General features: G+C 38.4%; 2 protein-coding genes across 2 annotated transcripts in view; one reads left to right on the plus strand and one right to left on the minus strand.

Moving 5' to 3' along the window:
- The window catches only part of mino (glycerol-3-phosphate acyltransferase mino), a gene marked incomplete in the record, with an annotated part of 49,649 nt that extends 46,319 nt beyond the window's left edge, over positions 1–3,330 (minus strand). Inside the window, 1 exon segment of the mRNA XM_074107124.1 lies at positions 3,125–3,330.
- Positions 3,331–5,848: 2,518 nt separating this feature from the next.
- LOC141442324 (uncharacterized) lies at positions 5,849–11,836 on the plus strand. The gene has a single exon (XM_074107285.1). It carries the CDS (start codon positions 6,007–6,009, stop codon positions 11,599–11,601), a length of 5,595 nt encoding a protein of 1,864 aa, XP_073963386.1. The 5' UTR covers positions 5,849–6,006; the 3' UTR covers positions 11,602–11,836.
- Positions 11,837–23,847: the final 12,011 nt, after the last annotated feature.

Raw genomic sequence — 23,847 nt, forward strand, 5'->3', positions numbered from 1 at the left:
AAACTCGAAGTTTGTATCGTACCGTCCCTCTCGCTCTCGTATTAAATAGTATAAGTGTCAGAGGGACCTAACGACACGAACTTCGAGTCTCGAGTTTCGTAGTAGCCTTGCAGCGCAGGTAGGATACAAATATTAAACAGAGGATTAAAAGTAAAAATAATTTATTCATCACACATGCTCGTTAATGATGTTATTCCATGCCTGTATACTAAAGGACAAAGGCCTCAATTGTTTCCGCGGGAGTTATGGATTTACGTATAGTTTTTCTTCTCAAGGGAAATATGAATTAAGCTATTATCCAATTTTCACCATAAAATTTTTCCACGCATCACGGAAACTTCGTTAATTTTATATTTATTATATCAAATCATTTTGCAGCAAGTTTAGTAAATATTTTTTTGGCATGTTAGAATAATCACTAATCAGCTTATCATTATCTATAGTAGACGACTCGAAAAAGTGACAATCAGGGGGGCTACTACGCAATTCGAAAATAGAAGTTCGTATCGTTTCGCTGACGCAAATATTATTTAATACGAGAGTGAGAGGGACGGTACGATATGAAAAATCATTTGTGTATCACGGGCCGTAAGGGGATTACAAACTCGAGTCATTAAAAGCCCTCCGCCTCCGGCGTCGGGCTTCTAATACTCTCATTAGTAATCCCCTTCTTACGCCCCTTAATGCACGATGTACTATTATAATGTATGCTTACTTACAAGAAAAACTTTAATAAATAATAGTAATGTAAACACATGACATTGAACAATTGAATATAAATAAAATTAAGATACACACTCAGGTGATCTATTTACATGACCAGTAAACCTAGTCCTAAACTAAATCTAAAAGTCATACCGGTATGCATACCTATACCGATGGGTGTGTCTATCAAATTAGCACGCCTCAGAGCGTGTAAGGTGAGGAGGTCGCAGCTGGTGATAAGACAGATATTCACGTGGTGTGATCACTGTGTTATCTAGCTGCATTAAATGCATGAACTTTGAGCAGAAGCTCAACGCGTGATTCAAAGATGACCTAGCTTCGTTGCATTTGACACCAAGTCAGACAATGGAGAAGAAAAATACGAAGCAAAATTCGAAAGACGACGTGAAATTGTGTCAGTTTATTGAACAGCAATGATGATCAGTTATAAGTTATAATAATAACGATTACAGGAAACCACGCCATACTACTTTTGATGATAGTATATTTTCTAAAGCTAAGACTAAATTACACAATCACGAAAGTTCAGCAAAAGTATTAATTATAATATAACATGTTATTCTAATATTATCCGATAGATTTTGTAATAGGTACTACTATTTGCAACAAAACGAGTTCTTCAATGAAGTTCGGATAAAGCTATTTAACTCAGCAGAAACCTTTCATTTGGTAACAAACATAATCTGGATTATACCTTCATCTACATATTTTCAGTAATAAAGGCAACTAGCTTCGGGACGTGGCTATACCTCGACACTTGAACAATGAAACTAACCGCATGGCAAATATTATAAACCACACGAATGTGTACATAGTTAAAATGTTTTATCAGATGGAGAAGATGTCAATGACGTAACCGGTTAATGACTACGGGTATGAGGAGAAGATGAAGGACGATTGTAAATTTTATGCCAGCAAAGAAATTGTGATAAATAACTATTGCAAGGTTAACATTAAATAGAATTAGAAGACAAAGGAGCCGTCTGCAAATAATACCTCTTTCCTAATACAGAGCCCCGGGACCGGGTATAACCCAACCCAAGCCAAGTGGATATGCGAATTTCATTCTATATTTGAACGTTAAAAACTGTAAATAGGTCTTTTTTTATTTGAAATACTGTCGAAGGGATAGTGATTCACGTAGACCGAATCGAATTACTTTTTCCAAAGCGGGTTTATTTAACGATAAGGCGATACGACTTCTGGAAGAAAAGATACGCAGTGTGTGGAAAGTAGTCCACTTGGTGCCCACACTTAGCTATGTAGGTTCATTTCGCAACAGGTGACTCAAGCTAAGCATTGTAAGCAAATGAATTATCGAAATAGCCGGCATGCATATTTATTCGATATTCAAATAATTGTCTAAGGCAGCTAAATCAGACTTTGTACATTTTGTATTTACGCCGTAAACATCAGATGATAGTTTAATTTGACAGCCAACTGTTTAACATGTCACGTTATTATTGAAGTTGAACTAATTGATGATACGAAGCCACGCGGAATACATTCATTGTCTTCAATAGTAATTTTCAAGTATTTCAATTAACATTATGAACTAACAGCAGTTACATACTGAAACGTTACATCAAGAATAAAATTGATTGGGTTACAGCAATACACTATTAAACTACATAGAACATTATTTTGCAATATTCATAAATACATGCTGCAGGTGTGATAGAGTTGAATGTTAAATACGTCTTTTAAATAGCAAGCAACATATGCATGAAATGAAATTATAATGGCAATTATTAGAACGATAAACGCAAATGTACAGAGTGAGTAAATAAGACAAAGAAATGGACGCCGCTTATATGATCCTTTTTTTCTGATATCATCACGTGAACCATGAAGGCATGTAATGCTGTTCGCTGTTACGGACCATTGAATTCAAGTTCTACGTCGGGGCATACGAGAACATGTAATGTCTTCGCTTGGTGCAGGTGCACTCATGATTTGCACAAACCTACTAGTCAGGCATGTGAATTGTGCTGAGGCGCATGTTAATGCATTTATATACGGCACAAGGCAAGAAAGATAATTCATTGAGCGTACAACACAGTTATCCACCAAGAGCTGATACTGGTCCGAATTCTGCTTTCATGAATTAAAGAATGGCGGCAATCAGGTCGTGACTAATTCACAGAAAGTTTGATTACTGGGACGGGTTCGACACGTAGTGGGCCACGTTGTTGTGCGAGGCCAGGAATGCGAACGCGAGCGATCTTTCCGCAGGAATGAATCCATCAATTTTACTAATCAAACCTCCACCGGCGCTCATACGGAAAGTGAAATCGACAGCCAACCGATGCCAACATATTTTCATTCACGATCGTGAAAATTTACATCACACTTCGTTAGGCGATACAGTTTTATTTTTAAGCAACTACCTAGTTACCTTTGTAAAACTGACCGCGAGCAATACGGGTGCTCCACTTTTGTAAACGTACGCGAATTAAAGTTATTTTATTTAAACATCTGAAGAACAGGACAATTTTAAGTGGTGTTAAAAAAACTGTTATTTATGTAATATCGATGCTCGATCGTGGTTGACGAAGCGCAGCGACGCGACCGTCCCCGCGCGCTTCAATCGGAAAACTGAGTCAGACTCAGACGTCAGACAGAAGTCAGAACGAATACCCCGCTATTTACGTGCTGCGCCGGAGTTGAAATGTTGTCGCTTTGGACTCTTCTTCCTTTTTGCATTCAGAAACAGTAGACAGTTTAATAAATAAACAATATGTCAAAACAATCTTCTCTAAAACACTGTACCTAGTAAACATTTTTGCATGATTCATTTTCAAATTCAATCAGTAGAAATTTCGTTGCAATATAGCAAAAGCAGATTCAATTTCAATAGAAAATTAGATAATTTCTTGATGAAAAATGATAGGAGACTATAATGCGATAATTTAAAAAATTGTATTACTAATGTAGGTAGATGTAATTGAAACGATAGTATCAGCAACATAATACTATTAGAATATTAGATACTTAACCTATTTTCTATTCTGAATGGTTTTAGCTTAAGGTCAGAGTTGTAAAATAATTGAAATGTAATAATATACATCCGTTATACGATTGAATATAAAGTTTTTTAAATTGACTGCCGAATGATTAGACTAAAGTCGATATTAGTGGATAAAGAGATAACAAACAAACAAGTGATTTTATTATTTAATCAAAAGAATATGAGGTGTGTCCAGGTCATGAAAATCTTGCACGTGAAACATAGTGAAGATACATATACTAATAAGATAAAGCACTTATGAATTAATAAATGATTCTTTTATTCATGGAACATATCGTAAAAATAGATTATTACATTATTATTGGTGATCCGTAATAAGCTCGGCAATCAGGCATGTGAGAGTTAATCTAAAGGGAGTCATTAACCCTTTTGTAAAACACGAAATTACAAAAAAAAGGTAAATTAAAATGCCCAGGGTCCCGCGAACGACGGGTTCTTCTTCATGGCTATAAAAAATACTTGTTGAATATAGACTGTAATAGTTTACTTAGACTACACGCATTGATGGAGGTTGCAAATCTTGGCCCAATTGCCCTATAGTGCCCAGGGTCCCCGATACGATAAAGACGTCGTTGAAAGAAAGGTATAAGCCAAATGGAGATACCCAAATATGCAGATTTTTTATCCTATCCTCTATTTATGTATATTTATAGTGTATTCCAAACAAAGGAACGCTTATCCCGACAGTATCTAAGTACTGCGGTTTCCTGGATACAAGTGGATGTGAATGGAGGGCAATTGCCTGGCAATTGCTTAACACTGCCATTGATAGGTCTCGAGTTAATGTCGATGTGTGTCGGGCTGAACTGTCCTTTGTTGGGTGAATGTTTGTGTTCAACATTTATGTCTACGGTATTCTTGTCTTCGCCAAAAACCTGTTAAAATGTGGATCCTCGATATTAAACTACATCAGCTGCGTTAATTCCTAGATGGATTAGTATATTAGTACTGATTTACTGGTTATCTGAAATCGTCCAAGTGGGGGGAGAGGGGCGCTTAAACTTTCGCCAAGTGCATTATTTGGCAAATTAATGTTTTGTTTGCGGTTAGATGGTAAAGTTTTTAGAAAAATGACTCTGCCAAGTTTCTTGCAGCGTATTCTTCATGGCAATGATAATCTATCCGAAAGTGCTGGTAGTATAAAAAAGTGAGAGACTTTTGCGACCTGCATGCAGAATAAACGTTCAGATTTTGAGAATGTCGTCTTGCCCCCATATATGCCCAGAAACATTTTTGGTCTCCGATTTCTTTTTAGCACAGACGTCAAAAATAAGCAATTTCTTTTGCAAAATGGCGCGTTAGCTGATACCTGTTTTCAGGACAAAAACGATTCACTGGGCATATTTGGGTTAATAACTCTACCTAATAGCCTTAAGATTTAAAAACATAGATGTGATAATAATAATTCCTTAGCGCATAATATAGTCAGCTAGCCTATACAAACATTGAATAAGTGAGTACTGCGTACTGCCCATTCATAGTTCCGCTAGTATTGCTTTTGATATACTTAGTGAATGAAATACGACGTGTATTTACGTTGCCAATTTCAGTAATCTATTACCTTTACTCTTAAGGGTCTGTATTCTTAACAAGGAAATCCTAAGATCAGTATCACTATTTGCGAGCAAATGATCATCAACGGTTTGCTCAGTGAACTTTAAATTACAGAACCTGGCATTTCAAGAACCTGTTCTGAATAAGAAACAGTGTCAACCTATAATTTGATCACATCCGACTGTAAGTACTTAACATCATGCATCGACTACCTGTATAGCAAGCGAGGCCACTATTTGAGATACGTATGCAGTTTACACGGGTCAAGGTAGGCCAATGAAACTTTTCTTTGGTCAGAAGAACGTTTACTGTTACTAATTAAAACTAAGTCACTAATGTTTTTAGGGTCCCGTAGTCAACTAGGAACCCTTATAGTTTCGCCATGTCTGTCCGTCTGTCTGTCCGTGGGTAAGCTCAGAGACTAGAAAGCTGTTGTTCGCGACGCAATTTTGTTTATCGAAGTGTAAGAGGCGAGAGAAGTGCGAGGTATGCGTGCATCCGTTTAACCGATTGCCGATGAATTCCGAGCAGTGCCGACTTAAGCTCTAGCGACCGCCGCACGTCTCTTGCTCTCAGCTTTTTCGTGTGTACCGCCGTTGAATTTTAATAATATATTTTTTATTTCGCAATTCCGATTTTCTCTGGTTTTACCATCTTCCAACTGCTACAAAAGTGGTCTTCGAACCGAATCTTGAATGATCCATACACCAAAGATGGTTAAAACACGCAGTGTCTCTAAACGGGAACAAGATAACGAAGGTGCAGTACCGCTACCGCCGCCTACTGATGGAAACAAAAAAGTACAAGGCGGACCTTCAAATGCGGATAAGACGATAGTGATTGCGGGTTCAGTAAAGTCTGAGATTCCCAAAATAACACACACAGGTAGTTCGTCTATTACAAAAAGGTCTACCTCGTCTTCTATTGAGGCGCGTAGAAAAAAGCTTGAACTAGAAGCAGCGGAAGCTAAAGCACGCATAAGGATGGAACTAATAGACAAGCGATTGGAAGCAGATTTAGCTGATTTAAATGATGAAATCGATGAAAACAGTCCACGATCGGAGTTAGATGCAGTTTCCAACCGTAGTCATGTGGAAAAGTGGGTGGAGCACAGCCAGCTCGAATGGAAGTCACAGTCAGCCAACGCACAGGGTGAGGTTCAGAAGGAACCAGGCTCACTGTACCCGCCAGCGCCGAAAATGGACGCCGGCACCGACGGTCCAATTCAACAGCTCGCTAACGTACTGAAGGACCTGCTCACTACAACCGCAACTGAAAGGCAAAACACCAACCTACTAAGTCGTATTAGCACACCTAAAGACCTACCAATATTCACTGGAGACCCTATGGAGTGGCTTCAATTTAAAACAGCATACGAAGAATCCACCCGCATGTGTCAGTTTAGTGACACGGAGAATTTATGGCGATTACGAAAATGTCTCCGTGGTCCCGCCAAGGATGCCGTCAGTGCCTTATTAATTAGTGCCACTTCGCCAGATATTCTGTTATCTACTTTAGAATTACAATTTGGGAACTCTGACATCATAATATCCCGGATTATTTATGAAATTAAAAAGTTAAGCCCCATGTTACCAGATTATCATAAAGAAATAGTCATATTTTCCAATAAAATTAAAAATTATGTCGCCGCTGTACGTGCCCTTAAAAGAGAAGAATACCTCCAAGGAATGAGTATAGTCACTATTGTGCTATCAAAGCTCCCTACGATCCTGCTTTCTAAATGGGCTGACTATAGCTATCCACGCATCGCCCAAGAAACGACTAGATTGGAGTTGTTAGCTGATTTTCTTCACGAAGAAGCCGTCAAAATATCAGCGTGCAGTGCTACATTGTTACATGTGCGACCGGATTATTTTAAACGTAAATATCAGGACAAAAATGACACTAACGTGCATTCTGTGTTAACACAAAGTGGACAAAGTGAACTTAAGTGCCGGTACTGTAAAGTGTCTAAACATGACTTAACTGAGTGCAAAAAATTTAAAAAGGCGCTGCGTAAGGACCGCTGGCTGCACGTAAAACGATTCCGCTTGTGTTATAAATGCCTATTATCCCAACACGATAGGCATAACTGTCCTGCTGCCCTATGCGACGTAAACAACTGCGGGCAAGCGCATCACCGGTTATTACATTTTGTACCTACTAATCAAGTCGCACAAAATAGCACTCCAGTGATAGAAGAGCCGCCCGAAACTTTCACTGAAGCCAACACAGAAGCAGAAGTCGTAACGCATATTAACTCTAATTCCGCGAGTGCAGTGTTGCTAAAAGTCGTGCCAATAAACATTCATGGCCCTAGTGGCGTAATTATAAAGACAACCGCCCTGCTCGACGATGGCTCAACTGTGTCGTTAATAAGCGCGGGGTTGGCGGCGCGGGTCGGGGTGCGCGGACGCCGCGAGTGTATGCGTGTGCGCGGCGCATGGGACAGTAACGAGTTAGTGTGCGACACGCAGATTATTGATATCTCTTTATCAAACAGAGATGGAACTATGTTTACCTTTACCGCTCGCAGTGTGAAAGAACTTGATTTACCTAAACAAAATACGAACTTAGTTAATTGTGATAACTTTAAACACCTACAAAAACTTAAGAGTGATTTGTGTGACGGACAATTTAAACCGGAAATACTGATAGGACAAGATAATTATCACATGATCTTACCGTTGGAAGTCATATTTGGGGGTCCTAACGAGCCCTGCGCCACTCGCACGCCGCTGGGCTGGTGTGTCCACGGCAGGGCGCCTGCTTGCGTGCCGTCGTCGACGCACGTACTACATACTACCCTGTTCGATGCCAACCACGAAGACAACACTTACATCATCGAGAACAAACGGCTGCTTAACGATTTGCACGAGGAGGTTCGTCGTAATTTTGCTGTGGACTCCATAGGAATTTCAATTAAACCACGACTGAACTGTGAAGACGAACGCGCTCGTGAACTGCTAGAGCAAACATCCACTCTCGTTGATGGAAAATGGTACGTCGGCTTACCCTGGAAGGAAGAAAACTCTGTAATGCCTGACTCATTTCCCCACGCGATGTCAAGGCTGAAAAATGTAGAACAAAAAATGGAAAAGGACGCCGGCTACAAACAAAGATATTCCGAACGAGTACAGCATTTGTTTGAAAATGATTATGCTCAAGAAGTTATCGACCCACAACCTACACCAAGAACTTGGTACCTACCACATTTTGGAGTAGATAATCCAAATAAAACCAAACTACGCCTGGTATTTGATGCTGCGGCAAAAACGAACGATTTGTCCTTAAACCATTACTTACTGAAGGGGCCCGATCTACTCGTATCACTTTTTGGCATAATGTTACGGTTTCGCGAGAGTAGAATTGCCGTGACGGGCGATATCAAAGACATGTTTTTAAGAGTCAAAATCAGAGCTGAGGATCAAAATGCATTACGATTCTTGTATAGACCCGAGCCCGAGGGGCCTGTCAAAACTTTTCTCATGACGTCGTTAATTTTTGGCGCCAATTGTTCGCCATTCATTGCGCAATTTATCAAAAATAAAAATGCGCAACGCTTTAAATCGTCGTTCCCCTCTGCTACGCACGCCATTTGCAACCAACATTATATGGACGACTGGATCGACAGCCTGCCAGACGAAGAAACTGCTATCAAATTAATCCACGATGTAAGAAAAATTCATGAACAGGGAAACTTCGAAATACGAAACTTCACGAGTAACAGCAAGACTGTAATCAATTCTTTGCCAAAAGAGACCCTCGGTCCGACGGCTGTAAGATTCAAAGTCGGCGAGCAATACGACGGAGAGCGAACTCTCGGCCTTATATGGCACCCCGAGCAAGATACGTTAAGCTATGACGTCTCCTTCAAGAAAATACCTGCGAATATTATCAATGGTCAACAAAGACCTTCAAAGCGGGACATGTTACGAGTTGTAATGTCCATTTTTGATGTTTATGGTTTCTTGTCACCATTTACTATAATCGGAAAAATAATAATACAAGAAACATGGCGACTCAACCTCACTTGGGACGAACCGATACCCGATGACGTATACAGTGAGTGGTGTAAATGGACGAGCCTAATAAAAACGTTAGAAAACGTAAGGCTACCTCGATACTACTGCGATGCCGCCGCAGCTGGCCGCGCTGGCGCGACGCACACGCCGTCGCAACCGGTTTCCCGTTCTCAGCTGTTGCAGCGAGACGCGCCCGCGCTGTTATCAATACCTGTTTCACCTAACATAAACATCTGTTATACAAATCTACAACTACATATATTCTGCGATTCGTCATTGAAAGCGATGTGCGCTGTGGCCTATTGGCGGTGGGACTGGAACGGACTCGTTAACGTTGCATTTATAGCAAGTAAATGTCGTGTCACACCGAATAAAAATACATCAATACCGAGATTGGAATTACAAGCAGCTGTATTAGCCGCGCGGTTGGCTGATTCGATAATCAACGCACATACAATAAAAGCCGAGCGAAGAATATTTTGGTGCGATTCTAGTACTACGCTGCACTGGATAAGGAACGAGGCGCGTACCTATAAACCGTATGTAGCACATCGATTAGGCGAGATCGACGAGCTCACACTTATTAAAGAATGGAGATTCGTACCGACGAAATTAAACGCCGCTGATATAGGCACGAGGAAAAGCTACGATCGCAGTATCCTGGAAAATGAATGGCTAAATGGACCTACCTTCTTGCGCAGCGACGAGAGCGACTGGCCTGCTGATGTCATAAACCCTGAAACAGAAGAAAATAAATTAGAATGCATTTCTGTGATACAAAATATAAAAAACAATTTACCTGTACCGGAGCCTACACGATTTTCGTCCTGGTTGCGATTACTGAAAGCTACTCATGCCGTTTTTGCGTTCATAAACAAATGCAAAAAACTTACTGAAGATGCGAATAACGTAATGGGAAGAGCTGAGTGCTTGTTGTTAAAATGCTCACAAGCTCAGACTTTTGAAGATGAAATAAATACCTTGAAGAATGGGAAACACTTACCTAGAAGTAGTAAACTACTCACCTTATCTCCATATCTCGACAACTACGGAGTCCTGCGGGCTCAGGGTCGAATCGATGCGGCTGCCGAAATTTTACCAGAAACGAAAAGGCCTGCGATCCTGGATGGACGAGATTACATCACGCGATTGATTGTAAAATTTTACCATGTTAATAGTGGGCATGAGAATCAAGAGACTGTGGTAAATAATATTAAACAAAAATACTGGATTATTAAATTAAGACCTACGGTTAAAACTGTTACATCACAATGCATGACGTGCAGAATAAGGAAATGCAAACCAGAAATTCCCAGAATGGGAGACTTACCTAAGGCCAGAATGGCTCACCATCAGCGTCCCTTTACTTTCTGTGGAATTGACCTATTTGGCCCGTTTGAAGTTACGATAGGAAGAAGAAGGGAAAAAAGGTACGGAGTTTTGTTTACCTGCCTAACTGTGAGAGCTATCCACTTGGAGACAGTTGCTACTCTTACGTCGGACTCATTGATCATGGCGGTTCGTCGAATGGCAGCAAGGCGAGGTTGGCCACAGCATATTTATTCTGACAATGGTACTAACCTAAGGGGAGCTGACGCAGAGCTCAAGAGGTCAGTTCAGGAGCTTGACAAAGAGATTTTGCAGAATGAAGTGATGAACCACGGGACCAATTGGACCTTTATTCCAGCAGCTAGTCCCCACTGGGCGGGAGCGTGGGAGCGACTTATTCGGAATGTTAAAAGCTCTCTCAAGATTATACTGAAAGAAAGGGCACCCAAAGAAGAGACCTTCAATACTCTGCTAGCTGAAGTCGAAAACATCGTCAACAGTCGTCCTCTCACCCATGTCTCCGTGGACCCTAAAAGTCAAGAAACGTTGACACCGAATCACTTTTTACTGGGGTCGTCATCCAACTTGCCTCACATTGGTTCCTTTGACGACTCTGAGTTTTACCTTAAAAGGCAATGGAGAATCGCCCAACGACTTGCCGACCTATTTTGGAAAAGATGGGTGAAAGAGGTACTACCAGATCTAATACCGCGCAAAAAATGGCACGTAGAGCAACGGCCGTTGCAGGTGGGTGACCTGGTTCTTGTGGTTGATCCTAATGGTCCCAGAAATACATGGCCCCGAGGGAAAATTGAACATGTTCTTCCTGGGAGAGACGGACGGATCAGAATGGTCCACGTAAGAACCAAGAGTGGTCTACTTACACGGTCCGCTGTACGCGTCGCTCGCCTACCTGTTGGAGAAGAGTGCTGCTAGGGCAGCACTGGGGTGGGGCATGTTCGCGACGCAATTTTGTTTATCGAAGTGTAAGAGGCGAGAGAAGTGCGAGGTATGCGTGCATCCGTTTAACCGATTGCCGATGAATTCCGAACAGTGCCGACTTAAGCTCTAGCGACCGCCGCACGTCTCTTGCTCTCAGCTTTTTCGTGTGTACCGCCGTTGAATTTTAATAATATATTTTTTATTTCGCAATTCCGATTTTCTCTGGTTTTACCATCTTCCAACTGCTACAGCTGTAATTTGACATGAATATACATATCAGTCACGCCGACAGTGGTACAATAAAAAAAAAAACAAAAACAAAATTTTTAGGGTACCTCCCATAGACGTAAAGTGGGGTTGTGAGTTTTTTTTCTCGACTAACCCTATATTGTGTGTGGGGTATCGTTGGATAGGTCTTTTAAAACCATTGGGGGTTTTAACACAATTTTTCTATTGAGTGATCTGTTTGCGAAATATTCAACTTTAAAGTGCAAATTTTCATTAAAATCGAGCGTCCCCACCCCTCTAAAATCTAAACTGTTAGGTGGAAAAATTTGAAAAAATTCAGAATGGTAGTAAATATATCAAATTTATAAGGAAAATTATAGCGGTTAAGATTGCTTGAGAATTATTAGTAGTTTAAGGGGCTGTTTTACCATCCATAGATTAGTGTTAACTGACGGTTAAATGTGATGCCGTCTCCGTCTATTCGAACAAAACAAATAGAGACGGCATCACATTTAACCGTCAGTTAACACTAATCAATGGATGGTGAAACAGCCCCTAAGAGCAAATAGCAGCCTAAGGTATAAAATATACCTAAACTTGGAAGAATCAGCACACAATACGGAATCCTTAGAAAATATTATTTGAATTTTTCGTAATGCCTACGGAACTCTATCCTGGGCGTGTACGACACGCTCTTGGCCGGTTTTTTTCAGTAGCTAATTAAACCCTGTATTATTTATTTATTAGTTTCGTCATAAATTCATTAGTCCAGCTGTTTTAAGCTACTAAGGGTTGCAAAGAAATATACAACATAATTTCCTTCTGGCAGTCCGGTAAAAAAACAGATTACTTGGCTTGTCAAGCGTAGAATCTTTGTGGAATCTTCAGCCCTCTTAGGAGTAGCAGAAAAAAAACAAATGGTGTAATGTAGGTACGATTAATACGTAACAAAACAACACGTAACAGAGACAGATCTCTGGCCCATATATGTACAGTCACCAGCACCAATATCTGACACAAAAAGCGTGCATAAATATCTGATACGACTCTATTTCCAGGGCCGTAAGGACGTGTCAGATATTTTTGCACGCTCCGCTGTGGCAGATATTAATGCTGGTGACTGTACCACACAAATTATAAGTGCCACAATTGTAGAAAATATTTTTATTTATTTATTTAATTACAACCATGGTATTATAATCTGATGTTACAAATAGTATAACTATAAAGATCTTCATGGACCCCGGTGGGGTATAGTAATAATTTAAAATATAATTATATCTATCTATATAAACATTATACACAGTCAAATAGTATTTTATTTTATACACAAATTTATAGGCGACCTTGCCTGAGAAACTACAACTTGTCTTCTAAGAATTCTGATACTGAGTAGTAGCTTTTTTCTATAAGCATTTTATTAATTTTATTGTAGAAACCACTATCCTTTACTTCATTTTTAGGGTCCCGTACCCAAAGGGTGCTAACGGGACCCTATTACTGAGACTCCGCTGTCTGTCTGTCTGTTCGTCTGTCACATGGCTTTATCTCTGAAGCCGTAAAAGTTAGACACTTGAAATTTTCACAGATTATGTATTACTGTGGCCGCTATAACAACAAATACTAAAAATATAATAAAGTTACAAAGTAACGGGGGTCGTCATACAAGAAACGTGTTTTTTTCAGCGTTTTTAAAATAGATTGGGATTTTATCAAATACTTTTATTGAGCTGCTAGGGCCTTTTTTATAAATATTTAGTTTTGGGTTTGGCAAAGTTAATAGGTAATTGCGGCGTGAATTTTGCGAATATTTGTACAATTTAATATTTTTGTAAACTGAAAGTATTGAATTTGTAGAGTTGTAGCACTTGTAACTTTTGTGGTACAGGGGCCTGATTTTAGTGTCAATTAGAGGAAGCTTCGGAAAAGTAAAAAAATATTATTTGTCATGTCACCGATCGCCGTAATAAATACTGAAATCACTAATATGTTATCTATCATCATCGAATGCAAATGGTACACCGGTAAGGAAGACTATGATATCCACAAAACGAAGACTGATGTCTATTGGCAAAGAACAAGCACTTTAAAATTAAAGGTAACAAATTTACAATCTCTCGGAAAATACCATAGAAAATGTTGCGACACACAGTACCTATTTGCGCTCAAGGAAAACTGCCCAAAGGCTTAAGCGCCTTTTGACCGGATTCAAGCAAATTAATCGCAATGGGCTAAAAACAAGTCAAGGCATTGCGAATTTAGAAGCGACCGGCGACGACGCGGCGAGAGTTTTTGTAAGGCTGCGGTTCAAGAGAGATATGCGAGGATGTGTTCCGAGGATTGTGTTTTTCATGAACCAATAGAAACGCTTCATTTACCTACCTAGCCTCGCTCTGCTCGTCTGTTTCCATTCCACCAGAGCGGATCTATGCGAGGATAGGTAAATGAAGCGTTTCTATTGGTTCATGAAAATACATTCTTCGCAACACGTCCTTACACATTTCTGGTGGAAACGCAGTAATACATTGCGTGTTGTTAACAGCTGGGCGGTGACAGTGTCGTGTCGGCCAAGTAATGAACAGAATTAAATACATTCTTCGCAACACGTCCTTGGTTGCACATTTATGGTGGAAACGCAGTAATACATTGCGTGTTGTTAACTGCTGGGCGGTGACAGTGTCGTGTCGGCCAAGTAATGAACAGAATTAAATACATTCTTCGCAACACGTCCTTGGTTGCACATTTATGGTGGAAACGCAGTAATACATTGCGTGTTGTTAACTGCTGGGCGGTGACAGTGTCGTGTCGGCCAAGTAATGAACAGAATTCGCTCATTGCACCTATGGTCTCGCGCTCGCGCGTAATCGCGGCTTAGAGCTGGTTCCCACTTGTCGGATGTCGGGCCCGGATTTTAATCGGACATTTCTGTGGCAGAACATTTTATATGAAGCTAGTTTGCTCGACACGATTTTCTATAGAAATGATCGACATCCGACACGAAACGGATCCGACACCCGACAAGGAAAATCCGTGTATGAAATAATCCGTGTAATATGCAACAACCATAACAACTTTTAATATCAACATGAGGGCAGCGTGACCAGTGTTTTGTCGGAACATCAGTGTTGCCAACCCGTACGATAATTATGAGGGCGTATGGTTATCTAACCCTCAGTACGATGTAGGTACGCTCGCGATTGTCTAAATTATGTTAAATGTAAGTACGATAATTAATTTTGACTCGTTAATAAGAAAGAAAGGAAGAAATAAAGAAAAAATATTTATTAACGGTCCCAACAGTACCACCACCAAACACAAAAAAAAAACAATGCAATACAATATACTCTTCCCCAGAGCCCAGACATAGTAAACGATACAGAAAAACAGATACTCAGAGAAAATTACAAGGTAAGCAATAGGCGACCTCTTCCAGGCAACCTTTTTACAGAAAGAAGAAAGGACTAGTTTACAGCAGGCTGTGCTTTAACAGTAGATCAGAAAATTAAAATGCTACAAAAACACATCTACACATACAAATTATCTTACATATAATACACGTCTAAAATAAATATAGGCAATGGAATAAACAGCCACAAATAAATAAATAAACTAGGATAAAATAAAGCTAATTATTACACGATGATAGATAGTGGTCCTTAAGCATAGATTTAAAGAGTGACAGAGATTTTGCCCGTGTCGTAAGTCAATCGGTAAGGAATTCCACAACCGAATAGCGTGGACAGTATAAGAATAGACATTGAATTTGGAGTTAGAAAGAGGCACGGTAAGGAGAAAATTCTGAGAGCATCGAATAGAAGTTACGTAGCTAAATCACTCTTTGACAATAACAACAACAATATACTAATAACAATAATATATTAACAATAATTAAAAAAGCACGGCAGTAAAACGCATCCAATGATTCAAAACACGAAAACCAAAAAACCAATCGGGGACGAAAAAAAAGCTGCGCCGACATAAAAATACCATTTCGTGCTATTATATTATTTTGGGTGTTAAATAAATCGAATACCTATTAATATTTGGTAGGCAGAGCACACGAAACGTTACCGCTTCGGAGCCACTTTTAGCAATTTTAGGTTTTAAGTTTGACTAAAACGGTACAATGGTGACAGGTTTGATTGTGAGATTTTGTGATGGGGAATACAGGCGTGATGTTTGTGTGTAGTAATATTTGGTTAAAATATGTGTTTATTTCTGCCGTAGGTCTAAGACGGCACACATAGGCTGGTTGCGGTTAGCCTTCGCGCGTGTTCTACATTACTTGTACTAAAAGGCAATCAAAAGGGCTTGGAGTTTAGAGACGTATTTAAGCAAGAAGTAATTTAATTTCGCTATTTTCAGTTTATAAGAGTTCTGTAAAAAGTGTAATAGAGCTTTATTGCTGGCTGTAGACCTTTTTTTGACAGAACTAGCATTATAATTCATACTTTGACCCATTCTGTCTTACGTTCCACGTTTATTTTTTGTTCTGATTGGTGGTGGTACTTTTGGTGCCGTAATATTTTTCATTCTCTTTAACGAGGCAAGTTTAATAAAAGCCTGTAAAAAAAACACTTGCATGGACTTTAAAAGGCAACTACCACACGCATTTATTGGAACTATTCCAAAAACTAGCTATCTTCAATTATTCAAACGATCACATGCTCATTTTTTGCCCGCAGATCATTTAAGCAGCATTCATATGTGATAATAAATACAACGTGAATTTTGATCGGAAACACGATTACATTGTAGGCACGGATAACTAATGTAAGTATGGGCAAAAAAACATTTCCCGAAGTATCACATCCCAAAATATTCGGCAAAAGATCACTTGCCAAAAAAACTTATCGCAATTTTACAGGTAATATTTTTTTTGGCAAATTATTGTTTCACAAATAATTACTTAGACATGTTTCATATTACCAAATATTATTTAGTAAATGTATCGTTTGGCATAACTTACTCTACCCAAAATATCGCATGACATAATAACCTACTTTTCTGGGAGCAGTTCGTTTCTGTGGGGGGCGCAGTTCTAACCTAACCTAACCTACTTTTCTGATAGCAGTTCGTTTTTGCGGGGGGACGCAGTTTTAAGTTTTAACCTAATCTAACCTACTCTTCTGGTAGGAGTTCGTTTCTGTGGGGGACGCAGTCTAACCTCATTTACTTTTCTGATAGCAGTTCGTTTCTGTGGAAGACGCAGTTCTAACCTAACCTAACCTACTTTTCTGATAGGTTAGCAGTTTGTTTTTGCGGGGACGTAGTTTTAACCTAACCTAACCTACTTTTCTGGTAGCAGTTCGTTTCTGTGGGGGACGCAGTCTAACCTCATCTACTTTTCTGATAGCAGTTCGTTTCTGTGGAAGACGCAGTTCTAACCTAACCTACTTTTCTGGTAGCAGTTGCTTTCTGTGGTTGGTTTGTGCGAAATGTCATTTTGAACAAACATTTTTTTGGAATACATGCGGTATTTTGTTTGATCAACTGAATTCAATGTCCCTCAATAATCAGCGATGTAATTGCATTCAAGTTCTTGAATGGTTCATATGGGGCTTTAGTAGCGAAAAATGTCGTCGAGCCACAAGTAGGTGCTCATCTGACACGATAGTACACTATAGTACATACTTTAAATTAGTTAAGCTCTCTCATGCCAGTTCCAATGTTGTTAACAGGATAATTCCGCAAGGGGAGAGGCTCGCTTGGGGTTTGGTAGTTTTATAAAAAAGTCTAATAGTAAGCCTGAGTAGATACAGGCAACGTAACAGTCTACAGATGTAAGTGAATAATGTTTTGTCATCAAATTTTGTTGCAAAAGTTCGTATTTATATTGATTTATCAACTAGCTTACTGAAAATTAAGCCGGGAAGAAATTGGCGACATTAAAAGTAATCATCAAAATTTCTTAACCTTTCTTTCCCCTTATTATCTACACCAACCTTTATATCTTCAAAACAAGAAGATTAGTAGAGTCAATACCTATTTCAAAATATGGATTACTTTCTTATCCATCAAAACTTATAGCGCATGACAGATTTATATTATTAGCTAGTTCATAATATCTGATAAGCTCACGGATCCTGCGTCGTTTCAAAAAAATGCTAATTAGTGGATTACCGGTCGGTAGTACTTATATTTTATTTGAAATGTAATCATAGATATGATTGTTTGTTACCAATTGTTCTGATCAGGAAAACGCTGCGTAAAAAGTCAAAATTAGGCACGTTTTTCGAGCAAACAAAGCGGGCTCCATCTTACAGTGCCCGGCCGCTAAGAAGTCAATCCTGACACATTGCACAACTATGAAGTTCCTGATTATTGTTATGTCAACCATTAAAAAAAATGCTATACTTACTACCTACTACTCTGTCGCAAAAGCATTGCATTTTTGTCTATAATTCATATTGTTCATAATATTCAGAAACTTTAGTTTTGCAATGTGTCAGGATTTGCTTCATAACGGCCGTTGACTATAGTCCAATTCTACGCTTACACGTATTGTATGAACAAACCTAGCTACGAGGCTACCAACCAGATTACCAGAGTAGCAGTTCTGAAAAATCTTAGTTTAGCGTGTCAACGGCTAGTCCTATTTATTAGTAGGGGAGGCGGGTATGCTAAATCGGTAGTTACTAAAGCGTAATGGGGACCTATTGGATTGTGAAGATTAGTTGCAAAAACTAAAAAAAATTATTTTAAGTATGCCCTTTTTTGTGCGGGGTGTGTGCAAATTTTCAAAAATGTAAAAAAAAATAGTCACATGTCACTCGAGCGCATCAGCCATTCATAGAGTATACGCGCTATGTCTATCTGATAACCGAAAGGTATTAATTAAGGCCGTGAAGAGGGGTACAAAAAAAAGAAAAAAAAAAGTAAAAAAAGAAATCATATTCAAATGGCTGACGATTTAGACGCGACCAAAAGCCATGACATGACAATTTTGAAAATGTTAAAAAAACGTGATTTGAAATACTCGAGCGCGTCAGATTTTTATACATATGGTTCACCATGTCTTAGTCGTCCTAAATTAAAATCTGACAATTATATGAAGGGCATTCGTTGATCTGACAATATGTAAAAAAAATGTTGGTTCTTTTATTTATTAATTAAAAGAAATATACATGCCTATAGAAGTCTTTATTTAAAACATTTATCTGCAGTCATCTGCACTTTACATCAGGTTAGATCAGAGGTTCCCAAACTTATTACGTCTAACGCCCACTGTGAAAATGAGTTATTTTGTATCGCCCCCCATTTTTTTCACCTTAAAAACCTCAACAACATATTAGTCTCGCCTAATGAAGGCACAAAGGTGAAGATTTTTTTCTCACAAAGGAGCGTTCTCGCCCACTTTGGGAATGACTAGGTTAGATAGAGGTTAGTAATCATCAGATCAGGTTTATGTAAAAAAAAAACTACAATGAATCTGTCAGGTTTTACTCTGAATAGTGATCAGTGCCATTAACAGCACCCTGTACTTAATCGTTCCACTAGCGTGAAAATAGTGCGAGTTCTCATAGTAACAGATTTGTAAAATAATCACACTGATCAACTGATGGCCTAGGTACCGCTGTACTTAAACATAGCAACAATTTTTTCTTGTATAGCTATGTAGGTACTATTGATAGGTGAGGTCAATGAAGATCGCCTCAAGGACTTTTTACTGAGCGACAGTAGGCGCGCACTTTAATTCCCTCGGTCGGATATAGATAACTTCTGCTTATCAATTGCATAAATCAATTGACGTTAGTTTTTGTTTATGTACAAGCGTATCACGGTTCCTAGAATGTTGTTTGCACTTCGATTGAATTTTGTTAGCGCGATAGGTATAAGAAAAGGATTAAGCTATAGACTGTCATAGTCTCATCAATATGACAAAGTCCATGATGCAGTAACGTGGTTATTTTAATTTCTTTGGCAGTCAGTAGCGACGTAGATGTCAAACATGCAAAGTTCCTCATTTGCGCAAAATTAGGTGACAAGTTTTTGAAAAAAAAACATTTCTACAATTATTTTTTGAAGACAGTATTTTTTGTCGTATTGTCATCGGGTTTACTTTACCGTCAAATTTCAGGTCAATATGTATAACAAAAAGTTGGTCGAAAACTACTTTCAAAATTAGATTAGATCATAGATTTGATTTGTCAATTGGGGAGTTTTCATTATACTTATTATTCACGAGTTGACAGGAGTTAACTCGCCATAATTCGAGCGTTTATTGCATGTGTTTTTCGTGGTAACATTTTAGTTTCCAGATTATCTAGTAGAAGTACAGGACAACTAAGAAATAAAATAATGTATTTATTAATTTTATTTACTTAATTCTACAGCCCTATCATAAAAAAAATTGACCACGAAAATGAGGGGGTTGAAACGTTCGGATAATGATCACGGCCGTTGCAATGTGGTCGAAACAACGAGGCTTAAAGCATTATAATATTTATAATGTAACATTTTATTTTGTAAATTTTGAGTTTTTTCTACAAATGGGACGAACTGAAGCTGAGCTGTGCTAAAATATTTAAAGCGACAAAAATTGCGTGCATGCTAGCTATTTTAACAAACTGATGTAAAAGGATGGGTCTTTCTTTATTTCTATAAAAGAAGATCAGAAGAAAATCCTTCCCAGTTCTAGACTATATTTTTTACTAGAGGTATAATTTTTAACATTAATAAGACAAGAGCTCTTTTTAATTCTGCTCTATATTGGCAAACTCTCGGGCACATATAAATTTTCGCCGCCCTTTTCATTCACTAGCGGTGGGTGGTGGATGGGCTAATGCTAATAGCTAGGTTGGAAGATAGGAACGAGTCCATTTTGCCCTTCATTTTTTGCCCCCCTGGGCAAATTCCCGGCTTGCCCCCCCTTTGATCGGGCCCTGTAAACTGTCATTTCTTTTTTCGCTCGAGCACTTTTTCCGTAATTATAAATGTAATCTATCGTTCACATACATAACACAGCCTGATTTTTTCTTCTACTCACAAGAATGCGGATTCAACGTCTAAGAATGGGACACAGCATGTCATAGCATGTTTGAATTCAAATGACATGTGTCACATTGTTATGCCACTGGAAATTTAAACAATATACGGAAACTACTCAGAGTAGCAACATTCGGTTGTGTAAACATCAGGCTGATAGAAATTCAAATCAAGAACTAGTTTAATACAGTGGCTTAAAATAAAAACCCGGCCAAGCGCGATCCGTACAAATTTGAGGATACTGTAGGTACAATGTAAAAATATGAACTTATCCAATGCTTCAAAAATATGTACCTCAGGACTCATATTCTGACGACATAAGGCCGTGGTAGCATATGTGTTAATGAACTTAGGGCCAGTACAGACTGATTGCATTTCAGCTGCAACGTAACTGCCAACTGCTGACTGCCCGTATACATATTTCAATTGCAGTCAGAGTGCAGTTGTGCCAACTGCAATCGAACTGCAACGAAAAATGTATAGGCAGTCAGCAGTAGGGGTTACATTGCAGTCGAAATGTAGTCAGCCTGTACTGGTTATCATATTATGTTACTTTTAACCTCAGGAATGTGCAAGTTCCCGCAGGATGCAGACGAAAGTGCGTGCGACAACTTGTAAAATTTAATAAAAAGGTTATAAGGTAAATAAAAAATTCACTTTTAAATATATTTTCGGAAGTTTTAACTTTGTCCAAAAGTCAGTCTACATTTAGTATAATTCTGGCCACAAATTGGCCCGCCAAGGCTTAAATTTGCCCACCAACGCTTTGATCGGCCAGCTGGCTAATAGCACTAATTCTTGTAGTAGGCTAAAATTAGTAGCCTGACGGCACCTCAGACTTAAAATATTTTGCCCACCTATAAAATATATTGGCCAGCCTTGGTATGGTGTCACAAAATAATGGTTTTAAGTGGTAGGTAATCACATTTAATTCATCAATTAAATTTTTTACAACTCCACATGTAAGGCAGCTGGCGGTTTTCTATTTTTTGTCATATACAAACAATGTCATGACTTGATAATAAAAAAAGAAATAAACTGATTTATGTCTTCCTCTTGGGAATATTATTACTTTTACTATTAGATACTGTAATCACATGTTTTATTTTTTTTACACAGTAGGTATAAGTATCTTGTTGATCCTAAGTCATACAAATTATGAAAAAAAAAAAATGGACTCCCGTACAGCTAAATAATTGCACAAAAAAAAAATTTTCCACAATCAATATCATTGTTTAGAGCTCATCAACTCCATTCAACTAAATTCAACAAAATTTGGGAGGTACACTCAGTCCATGATTACGAGCGAGCTGTAAAAACAGGGTATCCAGACGTGTCCTCAAAATATTGCATGGATTTGTCTGTTTTGTTACGAAAATTATTTAAAAATTCACAACAAAGCTGACACACTGAATTAAAATTCAAAGCCAGTGAAAGAGTTTTTACACAGCCAGTATTCAATAAAACAGGGCTATGAAAATTAAATAAATTTAATATAAATAAATACTTCAGGGATCAGAAAACTTTTGTGGAAGTTTCGCAAATGCAGTTTCAACATAATAACTGGGTACCTACTGCTTTAAATCTAGGCTGCAGTGTGCAGATCTCTCAATTGACAATACGACCATTGTTGGTAATTTTAATTATGGTAATTAAAAGTATGGTATGGTAACCATGCATTTTGACATACTGTTCATAACGTAGATGTTAATATGTAGACTGTGGCTCATAGAACGACTGGACGACAGAAATTTATTTGTCATAAAAATGTTTTTATTAAGAAATTAATAAACAAAGTACAAGCCGTTTATAACCTTAACACCAAAACCGCTTGCCAAACTTTAAGGTTAAAGTAAAGATCCTCCGTGTTTTCATAAATATAGAATGTCTATAAAAAGGCACTTTCAAGACTTGCAACATACGAGCGGTCTTGCAAGCGAGCTAAAGATGCAACAGTCAAGTTTACGTAAAGATCAAAAATTAAATCAAACACTCACCTAATCAAACCTCCCCGGCCCAGTGATGTGATTGCAGGATGTAATTAAAGCAAAATCTTCAATCATTTGCTGTATAAACTTTGTTTAGACTTGTAAACTGATTCTAAATTTACGAAATTTTCAGACACAAAATGCCGCAAAATCAAAAATAGTGATACCAGTTTTTAAAAGAATTTGCGACAGACAAGAAAGAGTGACTTGTACGTATTTTTCCTACAAACCCCTTTTTCCTTGCTACCAATTTTTTGTTACAAATTTGTTTGCTACAAATACCTTTTTTTTTTTTTTTTTTTTTTTTTTTTTTTTTTAATGGCTACGAGAACATTAGCCAATGACAAAGTTAGGGAAACAGTTGTTATAATATGATAAGACGGTAATAGGATTACGGAAAAAGTTTAGGATCAGAAAGGATTGGAGTTAACGTGTAGGAGTATATATACGAAATAAAATTATAATTTGATATCATTTTTTTCTATGAATGATGCTAATATGGTATATATATCACTGGTATTAAGATACAATAAACAAATAATGGAGGTGGGAAAGGGAATTGGAATTGATTGGAGTTGAGAGAAAAGATCAGAGTGGTCGTAAAGCGAGCATGAGAAAAAGATGTGATTCAGGTCTCCATATTCTCCACAGGAGCATGTAGGGCTATCAACTATTTTAAACTTGTGTAAGTGCGCTGGAGTACACACATGGCCCAAACGTATCCTGCAGAGAACAGAAGTGGTCCTTTTGCTTAAAATAGTTTTGTGGAACCAAGGCTTATGTGGTAGAGACTCTTGAACAAGGCGATAATATTTCCCTTTAGATGAACTATCAATCCAGAGTCTATTCCATTCTTCATATAAAAATGATTTGGGTAGATTAGCCAGATCGTGACAGAAATTGACATATGGAAACGTATCTCCATCAACAATAGCCTCGTTTGCCAATTGGTCAGCTCTCTCATTTCCTAAAATTCCAACGTGACTAGGAATCCACGCAAAGACTACGCGAGACCTTTTTTGGAGCATTTAAATAA

Source organism: Choristoneura fumiferana, chromosome 25 (genome assembly GCF_025370935.1).
Source record: "Choristoneura fumiferana chromosome 25, NRCan_CFum_1, whole genome shotgun sequence".
Lineage (NCBI taxonomy): Eukaryota > Metazoa > Arthropoda > Insecta > Lepidoptera > Tortricidae > Choristoneura > Choristoneura fumiferana.

What these genes read in the sequence shown, in the direction of transcription:
- LOC141442324 (XM_074107285.1), top strand. Translation starts at nt 6,007, where the DNA reads ATGATCCATACACCAAAGATGGTTAAAACACGCAGTGTCTCTAAACGG.